The sequence below is a fragment of the Electrona antarctica genome, assembly GCF_951216825.1.
Source record: "Electrona antarctica genome assembly, chromosome: 18".
Taxonomy (NCBI): Eukaryota; Metazoa; Chordata; class Actinopteri; order Myctophiformes; family Myctophidae; genus Electrona; species Electrona antarctica.
The window spans coordinates 38,117,104-38,133,615 of NC_136799.1; the positions used below are offsets into that span (position 1 = coordinate 38,117,104).

A 16,512-nucleotide genomic window follows, 5' to 3' on the forward strand; every position below is an offset into this window, starting at 1 on the left:
CAAGAACTTACACAGAAAAGGGAGTTAGAAGCTCAAGGGAAAACTACTGGATTGCCTGGTTGAGTCACCATTATAAGGAAAGGTACATTTTTCCCCCACCTCCCAACACAACAGTGGTCCCCAGGTTGATTCTCAGTCAGGGTGGTGGTCCCTGATTCATAATCAGTTGAAAACCCTTATCTTTATTAGACAATGAATTCCTGAATATAAAAAAGGGCTCTCATAAGAACACGTCCACACCCTCAGCAAATCTTAACCTTTTTAATTGCAAGGACCAACCAGCAATTTGATATGCATTGGGTCTCTGACCCCCCCTTTTTTACAGATGGTGTGGTCTGTCATCTGATACAGAATTATTTTACTGTCTATTGTATGTGTAGAGATTAAAATACCCTATATTCTATGTTACCTGGGGATCCCCTCTAACTCCCTCAAGGACCCCTGGGGGTCCCCAGACCCCACATGGGAGACTGTTCTGTCATTTGATAAGTAGAGTCATCAGTCATCTATAAATTATGTGATGAGACATAATAACTCCATCCATCTTCTCCATCCACCTTCCATATAGCCAGAGAGCATGAGAAACAAATAAATAAACCAATCTCTAACTTTAGAGTGGAGAGAGAGTGAATGCATTCTTAACTTTAAAGCCTCTTGAAATATGCCAGTAGACAAACAGATGAACACTGAATAAGCATAGATAAGGGAAAAAACAAACAAATACTAGCTTCTGGCTGCTCGCATATAAAATAGATCCAGTTTATCAACACAGTAACATTTTCAATGTGTAACTCTGAGTGTACAAATGCAAATCCAAATAAATTTGTACACTTTCAGAGTTAAATTACCGTTTACTCATTTAGCATGCCTAAATTGTGGAATCAGATTAAATGGCATGAACCATAGTCAACAAATGATGTAAATAGTCATATAAGTAGAGTGCAAAGAGAACAATGTAGCACTTCAAAGTAACTAGGATACCAGGTACGGTAAACATCAAACATTCTTAACATGTGTTGTCAATCAAACACAAATCTAAAATAACTAAAACATGTTAACAAGTAGTAGTATCTATCAAAAAGGTGACAAGAAGGGAGAGAAGTGTTATGGGTGAGGTCTAAAAATGAACACCAACACTCAGGATTTCATAGTAAACTGATGCTGGCTGCCTTTTCTCCCACCTATAGAACGAGATCACTCAGGCAGGGTGGAGGAGAGTTCTCATATCCAGACAAGCTGATGGAGTAGAACTGAGCAGCAGAGGATGGCAATGAATGAATATTTGTTTGCCTGGAAAGGTGAGCTTTCAGTTGGTCAATAATTCAGTGTTTGTAACAGACGGTGCATCAGCGGGCGAACACGCACAGCTACGCTGACTGATAGTCCCCTGCCAAGACAAAAAAAAAGCCAAGCCCATTGTTCATATCGTAATGGGATCTGTTGGAAAGTCCATGGGCCGATGTCTCCCTCGTCTCAATTGTCATAATTTGGCAGTGGAAGTTGCAGCTATGAATGTTTGACCGTGGGGTACTCCTGCTCCTGGCGACATTTTACTTTTTCAAACATTAAAAAAACAAAAACACCTGTTGGTTGATTTCCAAATGACCATAGACAGTATTTGCAGATTAATTTATTATTCATGACGACGTAACTGAGGCCGCCAATTTTGGCTTCAAGGCTTATTAAGCGTACACCTGATAATGGCTCTATAAGGGACAGGGTGAGTATCACTCCTGTGGAACCCTGGTTCACCTGTCAGGGGGACCCAGCCATTGTTGTTAAGTGTGGACAGACAGAAGAGAGAGAGGACCTTGCTATCTATAAACATTTTGATCTATTTGTCGTCATTGAATAATTGTTAGGGTATAGTACTTTTGGGATGTGTAGATTATTCAATCAAATATGTCAGACATGATGGCATGTGTCCAGTTCACATTACATTCATTACATCACATACATACATTACAGTCGTCAGGAGCACAACATTTTTGATCTTTGTGGATTTTTTCTCCATACTGAGTCAGCCACTTTCAACCTGGTGACCCAATTTTGAGCATGTGATTATAAGTGAAAATTCACAAAAAAAATCCAATCAAAATGAGCTAAAATAGCCAATTTATTATGCGTAGTGAGCTACAGATGTTTCGCTATTTTTTAAATAGGGATTAATCTCATAAATATGAGATTTAAAGCAATGCTTTTTCACTATTGCACTTGACTTGGCAAACTCAAATTTGACACATTGATACACCACATGAACCTTAGCTTCCCTATTCTGGGCATGTCATCATAATGGGTGAATATTCAGTGAACATAGGCAAACCTTAGATCTACAAGCAATTGTTTGTGTTGAGATTTGGTGTATAGGGAACAAAGGAGCGGGGGACATACAGACCCCTGGGGGACACTGATCAACAAAATATAGAGGGGTTAGTTTAGTTTAACTAAGAATTTCTTTAGTTGATGACAGTCCTGCAGGGTTGAGTTAAATGTAGCTAGCTGTGTGTATAAATGAGTAGCGTTGCAGTGCGTGGGTGTTGGCAACCAGGGCAATATTCCTGGCATTCGTTTGCCCTCTCACCCTTTCCCAAGTCGTTATCACCGCAATCGACCTATGCTCCTCACCATAGCACAGAGAGAGAGAGCAAACAACACACACACATTAAGTCAGACATGCAATCGTGAGTGGACACACACACACACACACACACACACACACACACACACACACACACACACACACACACACACACACACACACACACACACACACACACACACACACACACACACACACACACACACACACACACACACACACACACACACACACACACACACACACACACACAGGCGTATCTCATTTCCAGGAGGCAGCGGGCATTGCAAGGGGAGGGGAGGAAGGAAGGGAGGGCAAGAGATAGTGAGCATTAGAGAGAGAGAGAGAGAGAGAGGACGAGCAGAGAGCTGGCAAGACAGTGAGCCAGCACAAGAGAGAGAGAGACAGAGCTCAGCTACAGAACAGCAGATTCAGTAGGCGGTGGGGAAACGACAGCAGGAGAACAGAGAGAGACTCAGAAACAGTGCAGAGAGAGGAGGCACGAATCAGCCGCTGCGAGTGACTGTGCCTCTGTCGCTTGTGTGTGTGTGTTTGTGTGTGTGTGTGTGAGCGTTTTCCACGGTTCTCCTGAGGCCGTGGCATCAGACATGGCGTCGGAGCCCGCCGCTCCGTCCAGGGTGATGTTCCAGGCGGCGGACAAGGCGGAGGAGCCGCCGCACCGCAAGCTGGGCAAGCTGACGGTCAAGTACAACCGCAAGGATCTGCAGAAGAGGCTGGACATCGAGGAGTGGATCGACGGGCAGCTGCACCTGCTCTTCGACTGCGAGGTAAGAGCAGTGGGGAGGGAACACACACACACACGTGTACACACACACACACATGACACACAAACTAGATGCACACAAATAATGGCAGGTGTGGGAGGAGAGCAGAGGAGAGGAGGTGGTGAGGGGGTGGCTGTGGGGGTCCATCCATCATGCATGTGGGGTGGGGAGCTGTGATGTGTTTTGGCACATATATAGCTCTCTACGGGAAGGTTGTTATTAAACTATGAATTATCATCAGCTGTGCACAGATAAGATAACATACTCACAATCATTAGATATTACATGCCATAGCATGTTGCTTTATATGTAATGAATTGATGACAACAACATTTATCTTGCAGGACAATAATGAATACCGGTATCTTATCTTATATCTGACGACAAATTTTATATTGCAGGACAATAACAAATATCTTATCTTATATCTGATCTTTCTGGCTCAACGGAGGTAAGAAGTGATCAATGTAAGAGGAAGTTGGAAAATGTATTAGGAAATTGTACTTCAACCTTACAGTATAGTTGACTGGGAGGCCACCAGAGCTCTCTACTAGACCTGCTAGTATTTACCACTACACCAAATCTCTTAGCTGCAGATCTACAAGCTCACAACGCATCACAATGCAACGTGCTTTTAGATTGGCTGTTTTCGCCAAATGTTTGCCCCAGAATAGGGACGCTAGAGTTTGTGTGCTTATTTTATGAGCATCATTCCATTAACTTCTTATGCCCCCCCGCCCCCCGTACTGTATGCAAATATCCCTGTGGGTAGAATAAATTGTGTTACCACTAACAGGGACACTTGGATTACAGAACCAGATCCAAATTCCTTCCGCGCCGTCTACTCCTCCTTTCATCTGGCTTACTGCTGTTGATGCTACTGCACTGAATTTCCCCACGGGGATCAATGAAAGGTTTATCTTATCTTGCCCCAGAAACAAACAATTATGTCACACTTGCAGTCTGTATCAATCTACACATCAGTGTTCTTGTAACGTACGGTATGCACAGTATTGAAACCGGCTATGTCTCGGTAGCTTGGTGATATGTAAGGGGTGTGTACGTGTGTGTGTGTGTGTGTGTGTGTGTGTGTGTGTGTGTGTGTCCGCGCCGCTAAACAGATACTCCCACAGGGGATCTAGCTTTAATATTGAGATAGGATCTTATAGACAAAATAAAGCAATAACGCTAACATCATCACATAACAAATCATCTCTGATTTGTATTGTGATGTCTGTCTTAATCACTTATGCCTTATATACTTTGTTGAGTACAATGGAAACATGCCCTGCTGTTTTTTTATTCTTTTAGTATAGCTTTGCTGACTGTACTATCATACTGTTGTTAACAAACCAACCGATTCGAGTTAAAATCAACCGATAATTCCATGTAGGTTACTTATCAAACTGCATGGTTAATAAAGTATTCAATCAATCAAAAAAGGGGTTCAGCGTCTTGCTCAAGGGCACTTCCGACAGTAACTCTGGAGGAGCCCGGGATAGAACGGGGAACCTTCAATCTACCTACCTACCTCCAAAGCCACTGCCACCCCCAAACCACCCAAAATAGGGACACCAAGTTGAAAGGTTGTCATGTGCAGTGTGTTCTCTCTGAGAAACATTTACCTGCATGTCTGACTGCAGTGGAGAGTGCATGAGTATACAGCCTCTTGCAATTTGCCAGTAGACATACTTATCAACAGTAATATTATAGGCAAGGGAAATAAACAAATAATAGCTTCTGGCATGTAAGAGAGATCCGGTTTATCAACACAGTTAAAGTAATCAATTTTTTAACTCTGAGAGTGTACAAATGTAAGCACTTACATTTATCCATTAGTAACACTGAGAGTCAGTGTACAAATGCAAGCACTCCACTGGTAAAGTGGGGTCTGGGGACGCCCACCCAGGGTTCCAACACTTTAATCACATAAGTCCTATTTTGAAAATAGCAAAAGTGGCTAATCTGCAAGTTCACAATGCGTCACAATGCAACACGTTGAGAGCTTGTATATCTGCTATTTGCATTATTTATTTTGACATTTTCTGCCGACTGTGGTCTGACTAGTCTCGCATAGCCACTATTCCACAATCTCTGAATGATCTCTGAGCTGGCATCCGTTTGTCATTTCCGTTATAAAATATTTTTACGACCACAGGTTCGCAGATTACTATGAAAACCTGCAAAACATGTCAGTCTGTCAGTCGTTCCGTCACGCCACCATATATGGTCACGCCTCGTGACACGTCACGCCACCATATATGGCCGTCAGTCCATCACGCCTCGTGACATGCTCCATATATGGTTCGTCTCCATATATGAAGATCACAACACTGACCTCATCAAACCCTGGATAGCCATACATGGAGAAGACTGGGTCATCACCTAGATCTGCATATATGGAGCCGGCTAGCAACTCTACATCTGCCCTCAAACCTCAAACCCTTAGATCTCCATATATGGAGCTGACCTGTTCTGACGTTCGATCCGTCCTTCCTCTTCGTTGTCTCCCTTTTGACTGATACCTGTCCATTCAAACTCTAGACAGGCTCGCCCCAAAGTTATTAGTGCATCCGCACCGGCAGCAGGCGAAAACTAGAGTTCTTAACAGGCTTGAAAATTAAGGCTCGGCCCTACCTGGGCCCTCATCAAACCCTGTACACCCAAGACACTGCCCCCGCTGGCCTGGGCCGCGGCTGAGCGCAAGTGCTCGCCCAGCAGTCTGCCGTCACCCAGGCGGATGCAGCGAGCTATATATGCTTAGATGATTTTGATTTATATTAGGGTAAATTTGTGCGACTGTAAAGATGAAACGGAAGTGGGGAGGAGGCTTCACAGCCGCTTTATCGCTTGCTCATGATCAGAGCTTCCGTCCTCCAGACTGTATGATGGAAGCATTTGAAAATTGTGGGAGGCAACAGTCTGGCCACGTGAGACTAAGGACTGACTAACTATAGCTGTGTGGTAGATGAGATGTTTGCACTATAGGGGTGCAACAGTCAAACGAATTGATTTACCGTAATCTATTATTTTCAAAAAACAATAGATAACCGATCATTTATGAAATAACAGATTAGTAATCGATCCCTATTTGGGAATGTGATTAGGCGAACATCGTCAAAAGATACATTAAAAGAAAGTGAAAATAGCCGATCTACAAGCTCACAACGTGTCGCATTACGACACTGCTGTGCAACAAAATATAAAACATCTCTTATGTGGTTAATCGATTTGTTGATATATGTTTTGAAAAATATATATAAACTCCGCTTCTCAATTTTTCGATTAATCTGAAAAGTAATCGATGGAATAATCACTATATGAAGAAAATAATCAGGCCTAGTTTGCGGTGTGGGAGTTGATGTCATGTCAGCTCAGGGTGATGAATTTTGCATGGACTCTCAGGGGAAGGTTACTCTGCTGCTTCTCAGAGTCTTCCGCGTGGAAGCATTTACAGTCAGTCCCCAGTGTCACCGCCTGAATTATTTAGCTGCATCTCTAATTCATACCTGCCTTGGGATGGAGTGGCAGCCCTCCTTAGTAAAACTTTGCACCTTTTTTGGGGTGGGGACGACGACGATGACATCGAGCTGAATGATAAGAACGCATCAGAAATATAGTTTGAAGTAGTCGATAAAGTTGACATAAACGTTGTCTATGCTGGCTCCAAGTTTACAAAGTATAGTCCTGGTCATCTGTAGTAATGTGGAGTCATTCAGTGAAGGCATTGACGTCCTTGAGGGGGTTCCAGGAGGTCCCCAGTTAAAGGTTTTATGACATTAATTTTCATTTATTTTTCGTTAGGTTTTATGAACTCCTCAATTACACCCACACGACCTGAACTTTGAACATTCAGTGGATTTTCTGTGGTCTGGGGTTTTCTCTGTGTGTTCTGAAGCCCTTTGAGCTGCAATGAAAACAGGCAAAATCCCTCAACAGTGTCATCTGCTGGCAAATTCATATGTCATATATGGGATTTGAGGACTCTTACCTCACAGTCCACAGGCAGATCAGAGCACTTGTTTGAGCCAGAAAACCCCAGACCACAGAAAATATACCGAATGTTAAAAGTTCTGTTTTTTGTGGGTGCAATTGAGCTCAGAAAACCTAAAAACCTTTTTTTATGTCACGATCCCTTTAAATGATTGATAGTTAAAACCCAAATGGACTCTTAGAGGTTCGTAACTCTGAGAGTGTACTAATGTAACCAAATGGACCCGTACTGAGAGTTATGGGTGTCTGTGGCTCAGTGCATACCAAACCGGCGGTCCTTGAAATTAAAATGTTTTAGACCCACTGGTCTGCAAAACAAGCGGTTGAAGTTTCCTGTGTGACCTGAATGTCATTTGAGCTATGACCCATTTGGGCAACTGTCAAGTCTACTCAAATACATACAGTATACTAGGCTGTATCGGTAGTATTTCAAAGGGAAAGGCTTTTATGGCAGCCTTAAGGGCCGTTCACACTGAGCACTATTAAGATAACTATATCGTTCACCATTGTATTTTTTTTATAGTTGGTGTGAACTCTGCCATCCACTTGACGATTTTTAATACTTAACTATATTGTTGTCAATTTTTATCCCACGATTTTGTAACCCATTTTTCACCCCTGGCCTGTGTCAATTATCTTAAACTATGTAATTTATTCTAATTGTTATTGCAATTTACGAGCTGCGTTCGCTTCCCGCGTTCGCGCGTCTTACTTGTGATAGTGCTCAGTGTGAATGGCCCTTTACATTTAACCCAATCTCATGCCCCTAACCTGGGATGCACACGCAGATTAGACACACCAACGGACCGACATGTGGAAACAACGGGCACGAACATGCGGTCGAACATGCGCTGCTCCCGTGCTTGCGGTTAGGGTTTGAGGTAGCCAGGTAGGTTGTCGGTCTAATGACAGTCAGACCAAAGTATGTCTAAACTAAAGCCTGTTCCCCCCTAACCTTTGTTATTTACAATATTCATAATCATGTCTGCTGACGGTCAGTCTCCAAAAGGACCACGAGGTGAGCAAATTTCATCAAATAGTGTCCGAGTCAAGAGTATTTGAAAAATGTTGAATCTTTTTGAATTTCAGATTGGGGGCCCACGGCCAAATATATATAATTTTGGGGGTCCATCACACAAAAAGGACCCCAGGTCTTAATGGGTTAAAGCATATTTTGTTAGTCCTTAGACATACCAGGGGGGGACCATGAGACTTCATCTCCCATCACGCACTGTAGACTTTTCAAACGATACCATGGCTCACTGCGCGAGGTTAATGAACTGTGATCTCTTTGTTAGGGAATGTTTGGTTTGTAGACAGCTCCTGCCCCCTGACAGGAAAAAGGAAAGAGAAGATCTGATATGTTCTAATCTGCACACACCAGTGTCTTCTCACAATGGCCTGGCTTCCTGGACATGGGCTCCTTAACCACTTAAAACCCATATACTTTGTTGACAGGGGTCCCCCAGGGGCTTGTACTTTGCCCCTCCTTTTTTCCATCTACTGCAAATATACTCTACTCTTTGCTGAAACTAGCTGATGTAAGCCAAGCTTAACATTTCACTTCAATTGTTGTGCTTTTCAGAGGCTGCCCATTGGTCCGACGGCCTATGTTCCAATAGCCTGAAAATGTTAGGTTTGCGTCATGCCCAGGGGGTGTTCTTGTGCATCATGGCTGGGGGGTGTACTTGCACATCAAGCCGCTTCACGCTAGGAGATAGGCTCCTGCCCATACTGGCCACATAGCTCGGGAACCATTGGTTTCCAAGGCAACATACTTACTTTACTTAGTTATAATGTGCACCGTCGGACCAATGGGACATTGCATGACAGTGTCTTCAAAGATCACCCATTCTGTGGCACAGTCAATAACATACACAAGAGTTTGGGCTATCCTGCAGGGAAACCTGCATGAATCGATACAGTGGTGACTAAACTAAACTAATTAAACCGTATGAACCTAAACGATCTTGAAGTTTAGCGACACTGAGCTCATGGTAATGAATGTGTTTCAAAGTCAAGTGAAGGTCGATCCTTCACTCCCTCAACAAAAATCCCACTGCTCATAAGGCTGCTGCTCACTTACCCATACTGCAGTTTAACTTTGTGTTCCTCTAAGAGGCACTTCGATATTCATGAATTCATAAATAAGTGCCGACATTCATTTTAGCACCAGTCTAATGCTCACAACTTCAGAAAGTGCTGTGGAGTCATTTTCAGCACCACAGCTCTATTAAGGTGCCGTTTGCCCTCGACAATGAAGGTATGGCCTGATATAATACTGATATGCTATGATATACATACGACAGCCAAAATATCAGACCTACAAGCGTAGGTCGTGTTGCATCCGCAACGCGTCCTGAGCTTGTGGGTCTGCTGTTTAGGAGCATAAATTAGGTTCAACTATTATACCCGCTCCTTGCACCGAATGCTATGGAGCACTTTTAGAAGGTGGAGGAAGGGACACGTTGTGCTCCACTGTGACAAATGCACACATTCTGCAAAGCTCTCATTGATATTCAGTGGCGCTCTGTTGGACTCTGCAGTCATGGAACAGAGGGAACTGTGAAGCTACTTTCTACCTGCATCTGTGGTTTGCAGTATAGCTGTGCAAAAAAACATCAGCTTTCAGTCCTGCTTCAAGCAGCTCAAAGGGCCACCGTAGCCTCAGGGGTTCTCAAACATTTCCATGCCAAGGACCCCAAACAGCTATAGCCTATGGCTGCACCAGCCACCCCTTGTAGTGAAATGGCTTAAAAAACTAACCCACTTTGAAGACCTGTGATCTCTAGACCAGTGCAGTACAGCGCTGCCAGACAATTATGGTTTATTCTTAGGCAACAATTTTGCTTTATTTAGAACAGGGGAATCTTGCAATTATAGGTGGCTGACCCACAGTCCGGTCCACTATAACGGTTGCACCCCAAAGCCCACTTAGGCAGAAATCATCACACAGGCCACTGCCCTGCATTGTGCCATAAAAGAGACAGTCCCTCCTCAGCACAATCACCGCGGCGACTCCAAACTTGGCAGCATTTGTCAATTAAATTGTGGCAAAGAGGACTCTGTGGTCTGGCTGTAGATTTCCTCCACCACTCAGCACTCCCACATTGATTATCTCTCCGCTCAGCCAGAAAGCCCAGAGTGTGTGAAGCCCGTCTTCCTCACCAGCCATTAAAACTCCCCAACTGGAAAATACGTCTCTGAAATGGCTAAATATGAGTGTGCACCTGCTGACTCCAGATATCTCACTGCTCCCTCCAGTCAGCAATCGTCATGTCCTCTGAAAACGCTGAGGTTGTGAGCTTCATACACCAGTTGATTAGACTTCATATTTATACAGCTGCAGACTTACCTGTCACTGTTCCAAACTTTGCAAATGGTTCTCAATTATGTTTTTGGATCCTAGCTGCCATTACTGTATGATAACGATACAACTGTGTGGTTCAATTTATTACACGACTTGGGTTGAATGCTTGTTTCTGATTGGTCAATCGCTGAATTCAGCGGTGTGTTATTTCTGTATAATGACCGATCAGCTTTATAACAGACGGCTGTCTAATCAAAGCCTCAGAGCACCTGGCTGCGCTGCTTGGATTTTATGCTGTATCCAACATGACAGCCATGTAAACACACACACAATGTCATTTAGGCTACAGTAACTAAACATTGCTCTCAAGAATGTTTGTGAAAACACTTGAAGCAAGAAACAGATGAAGCCGCTTGACAGACGGCCTGCCCAACTGATGGGCTACTTTAATTACCGTAAGCGAGGAAATACCTAATTTTGTTGTTAATTTATTCATTAAGTATGCGTGTAATAAATAGGTCAGCAGTCATTATCGAGAAATAAATCCTGTAATAAATAAATAAATCCTAACAGGATGATTAGGCGCCGACGCAGAACGGAGGTGCCTAACCATCCTGCCTAATCATCCTTTATTATACCTTACTTATTACAGGGCTTGGTTGAATGCTTGATTCTGAATGGTCAATCACTCAATTCAGCAGTGTGTTATTTCTGGATAATGACCATTGGGCTCAATGACAATAATCAAAGACTCAGAGCACATACTGCGCTGCTTGATTTTAGGCCTATGCTGTATCCAACGGCAGGTGGTTTTGTTTTTGAAACCATTTAAAGCGAGAAATAGACAATACAGGAGTAGCTCAACCAAAAATTGATGACACTTAATTTGCACAGCGGCATTACTTCATTTCCTGGTTGTGTACACAGTAAAAATCCTGAGGGTTAACCACTTAACCACAAAAAGATACCTAAATAGACTTTTTTTTCACCTATGATGACATGCTCAAAATTGGGATGCCAGGGTTAAAGTGGTTAACTTTAAGGAGTTTGCTTTGTACAGTAGGTCACGTGAGTGAATCTGTGTCTCATGACATGTCTCTTTGTCTTGTTCCGTCTGTCCGTGCAGGAGGAAGAGATGCCAGAGTTAGAGATCGATATAGACGAGCTGCTGGAGCTGTCTGACGAAGAGCAGAGGACCAGACTGCAGGTGAGCAGTTGACACACTCTGATAACACACACATTTCACATTATTACCCGTAGCTGAGTGAGGCCGTCTCGTAACAGATTCAGAAGGTCGCCGGTTTCCCCCCCCCTGTCCGCCCAGACAATGTGTCGAAGGGCCCTGAGCAAGACACTTTTACTCACGCACCTCTTATCTCAGCTACCATGTAAATATGTCAATATTTAGTTCTTCTTGTTTGACCTCCTTTCACACCCTTATTCCCTTCCTTTCTTCTATGGAAAATAACGATACGATTCATTGGAACGATGCACAAAATGTATTTGACCCACTTCTTTACTTCTGTAAACTTGTGATGTGACAATAAAGCTGATTAGTTTCTGACACAACCCCAACTGCTGAACCTTATAGCGTCCCTATTCTGCAGATAACGTTCAGCGCAAACTTCCCATCTGCAAGCTCTCAACGCGTCGCAAACACATCACACAAAAAAACCGGAGGGGGCCTAGAGCCCTTGGCAATATGATCAACTATTTTTAGGGTTTAAGTGGTTAATAACGCCCATTGCTTCTAACCATTAGATTGGCTAAATGCAGAGGACATGCAAATGTACAGTTATAAATATACTCCCAAAACAATTAAAGGGGACTAAATTATTCAAACATAGTTTAAAAAGAGGCTATTTTTACAGTATGGTGCCAAAGGGTGCAGCAGTCTAGAAGAGGCTTCTTTGTCTATCTCTGCATGTCCCCACAAAATTACAGATTACAGCGAGCCACATACATAGCTGCTAGGCAGTACACCTCATGCTGAGCCACATACATAGCTGCTAGGCAGTACACCTCATGCTGCTAAACTCACATGAGCACAACACTTGTGATTCGTTCACAAACTGCACTCCTACAGTAACTTTCTATCCATACAGATTGTATAAGGAAGGTTAAAATTCCCTGACCTTTCCATGATCAAATTCCAAAATTCAGACTGTGGTACCAGTCACCAACATCGAATCCGCCACAATGGGATGATATATTATTTATGATCAACTATTGATCATTTTGATTTAAATTCTAAACCTACAACTTTTTCCCCACTTCTTTTTATGAAACATGATTAATCCAGTGAGTGTTCCATAAATTCCATGCTGGGGAAGCCCGTCTTCCAAACGCCCTCACTTCTCATTCCATATTCCACCCGGTTCTGGGCCACATTCCAGAAAGCCGTCGGGAAAAAAAAGAATTACAGTACAAGCACTTCAAAATATGACCTTGTTCATATTGCACACATAAACCTGGGTATATATCTAACTTAGTGGGGTAATAGCTTTACAATCCCCTGATCCAAGACGAAAAAAACCCTTGTGCAATGTTTACCGTGAAAGAGCAATGTCCACGCTGCGTCTCAGTCTAATATTTGTTTCTTCTCTTCAATAGGAGTTGTTGCAGGAATGTTGCAAGCCAAAAGAGGTGAGTCTCAAAGGAGATTTCCATTGCTTACAAGAAACCACATACATGAAACCACAGCTTGCAGATCAGCCACCAAATGAAACCTGATAGAGATCAAACGTTCTACAAAAGAATAAGATAATCCAACCGTGGTCTTTTGCTCCGCAGTCATCACTTGTTGCAGCACACAGTAAAGTGTTTAACATAGCTAGATGCTGCCTTTATACTATATTGTATCTTATATATATAAAAAATTGCCTTGCGGGTGAAAGGTGGGCATCACAATAACATCCGGATTGATTGGCCACCGGGTGTCACAAATGTAAAATCCAGATTGATTGGCCAAGGTTCACGTGATGTAGTGCTCTGATCAGTGATAATAGATTTTCAGGGCGCTAGCAGTGGTGGAAAGTAACTAAGTAGATTTACTTAAAGGAGAACTTCGGACTAGAGGGCTTATGGTAGGTAGAGGAAATAGCCAATAATGTGTTTTTGCACAAAATAACACCTGGACGGTGGGGACGTAACAACTACAAATAAAGGTAAGAAAGCCTTCTAGGCCCGAAACTCTAAAGTACTGTACTTAACCTGAGTATTTGTGAGTACTTTTACTTCTACTCCACTACATCTCATTTATTTGAAAACTTGCTACACGCTCACAATGGGTCGCGATGTGAAGCATTGTGAGCTTGTAGATCCGCTATTTTCAAAATATTTGTATACATTTGAAAACTTGAAATGAGACATTATGCATAATGAGTAGCCTACTTTTACTTTTGGGAATTTAAGTACATTTCGATTTTTTTATTTTGAATTCCGGACTTTTACTTGTAACGGAGTATTTCTATATTGTAGTATTGATACTTTTACTTAAAGGGGCATTCCACTCATTTTCAACATTTTACTATGTCATTAATATACCTTAGAGCTGTTGTGTGGAAATAATAAAAAAGTCCCCCCATTCTGTGTTTCCTAGAACTAGAGGTCTGAAAAAAAATCATTAACATGGTGAAACACATCTTGATGATGTCATCAAGATGTGTTTCACCATGTTAATAATTTTTTTCATAATTACAGTTCTAGGAAATACAAAATGGGGGGACTTTTTTATTATGTCCACACAACAGCTCTAAGGTATATTAATGACATAGTAAAATGTTGAAAATGGGTGGTTTTCCCCTTTAAGTAAAACATCTGAGTACTTTTTCCACCACTGGCCGGCGTGGCCGCTAGTAACTGGCACAGGCGCACTCCATTAAAAACACTGTTTTTATGGACACTGTTTCATATTTTCTCCCCTGTTCCTTTAGGATTTTATCAACAGCCTGGTGTACAGGATCAAGGGTCTACGTAAAATGTCAGGGCCCTTGAAGAAATAATGAAGGGTCAAAACAAGAAGTGAGACAATGTGAATACTCTGCTCTCCCCACGTCCTGTTATTCCCCATGTCCATTCAGTTTACATGTCAGTGGGATGTCCCATGCATAGCTATTCCCTACTGTATGTCCATGTGGTTTACATGTCAGTGGTGGGACCCTCTCTCCTGCACACATGGGTCAGTGTTGGTATAATACAGAATAACCTGTCATTAGGAATGTATTTTCTTTTTTATTTAACTTTTATTTATGGACAGTTAAAACTTTTGGACTCCCCTCAACATAGACATACTGTAGTGGGCCTGCGATAAAGACGTACAGTACTGTTGACTATTACTCAGATGGACTGTTTTTTTGTTCTATTTTGTGCAAGACTGTACATTTTTTGGTTGCCTATGTATGTACATAACTTTTTTTGTTCTTTTAACAGTGTTGTATGTCGAAATAAAAGAGAACATTTTCAAGACAAGTATGTGGATTAATAATCAAATAAATGATATCTGTGACATACAGTACAGGCCACAAAGTGAATGGTAATTGATATACACAGGCAGACAGACGCACGTACGTACGTACGCACGCATGCACACATACATGAACACAGGCTAAAACATTATCCCGCATTGGCCTGGCAGAGATAAAGACAGGGACAGAGACAATGGGCCTCATGCGCCAACCGTTCTTAAGAAGTTCTTAAGAGGAAATTTGTTCTTAGACCCACTTAGGAGGTTTTTAAGAAGGTTTTGGGATCCCTCAATCTTTTCTTAGCTGTGATTTGTTCGTAGGTAAGAACAGAATCTACGCACACTGTGGAGCACTCTTAGGGTGCCTTTTTCGTTCTTAAGTGCAATCTGAAAACATAAAGGGAAAACAGCGCCATCTGCATGATGCTCAAAGTTTGGTCTGAGGACCTCAAAGGGTCCTTGAGGAAGTTACAGGCAGTCCAGAATATTTTACCACTTTAATCCCATTTTATACTTTGAAAATAGCCAATCTTCAAGCTCACAAACGCGTCCCATTACTGCCCATTTTGAGCTTGTAGATCGGCTATTTTCAAAACATTTTGATAAATCTTTAAAACATTACCCTAGCAGAAAATATTTTCATATGGGGGTCTGCAGAATGCATGTCAATTTGGGGGTCCTTGACATGAAAATGTTTGAGAACCACTGGTGTAAAGTTCACAACCCAACCCAAACAAACGCACCATACCCACCACATAACCCCCCCCCACCCCCCGCCATCACCCCCCCCCCCCAGTTGACTATTGTGAGATAAATAATAAAATACATTCATGAATATTGAAAATATTAAAATATTGAAATGTGAAAATTTCTGTTCACTTCAGTACCTCCACAGTATTATTGATTTGTAATGTTTGGAGTCTGGTGTTCCACCATATTTAGACTTTAGTTTAGGTATTCTTGACTTCACTCAACTTTATTTCTATGTGTGAGGTCCTGTGAGCTGCAATCACACACAGGTGTGACTGCAGGCAAGGCCATGGAGTCATGCAAAACTACACCCACCTGGGTGAACACAGGTAGGAAAGTGAATTCCCAATGCCTTATATGGGATTGGTGGGGCGGTTCCCTATGGTAATTAGGATGCTAATTAGGATATGTGGGGCGTCTACCTATGATAATTTGAATGAACTGGCACACCCCTTCAAGTTACGAGGATTTGGATTCATCATCATAAGAACATGCTTACGAACAATTCTGCCTACTTAAGAACGTTTCATGAATCTGACTGGACTTCTGGTACCGTCCTGGTACCAGAAGGTAACTTTCAAAAATCATATTGTTGCTGTTGGGCACTGGG

General features: G+C 42.4%; 1 protein-coding gene across 2 annotated transcripts in view; it reads left to right on the top strand.

Moving 5' to 3' along the window:
- Positions 1-15,158, top strand: part of ppp1r14d (protein phosphatase 1 regulatory inhibitor subunit 14D) — a 15,907-nt gene extending 749 nt beyond the window's left edge. The window contains exons 2-6 of one of the 2 annotated variants that reach the window (XM_079527258.1): positions 1,188-1,298; positions 3,206-3,387; positions 11,814-11,894; positions 13,301-13,333; positions 14,623-15,158. In XM_079527258.1, the coding sequence (XP_079383384.1) occupies positions 1,265-1,298; positions 3,206-3,387; positions 11,814-11,894; positions 13,301-13,333; positions 14,623-14,691 (399 nt within the window). In that variant the 5' untranslated portion in view covers positions 1,188-1,264 and the 3' untranslated portion in view covers positions 14,692-15,158. Of the gene's footprint in view, positions 1-1,187; positions 1,299-3,192; positions 3,388-11,813; positions 11,895-13,300; positions 13,334-14,622 lie in introns of those variants that run through there. The other variant, XM_079527259.1, reaches the window with a different exon arrangement.
- Positions 15,159-16,512: the final 1,354 nt, after the last annotated feature.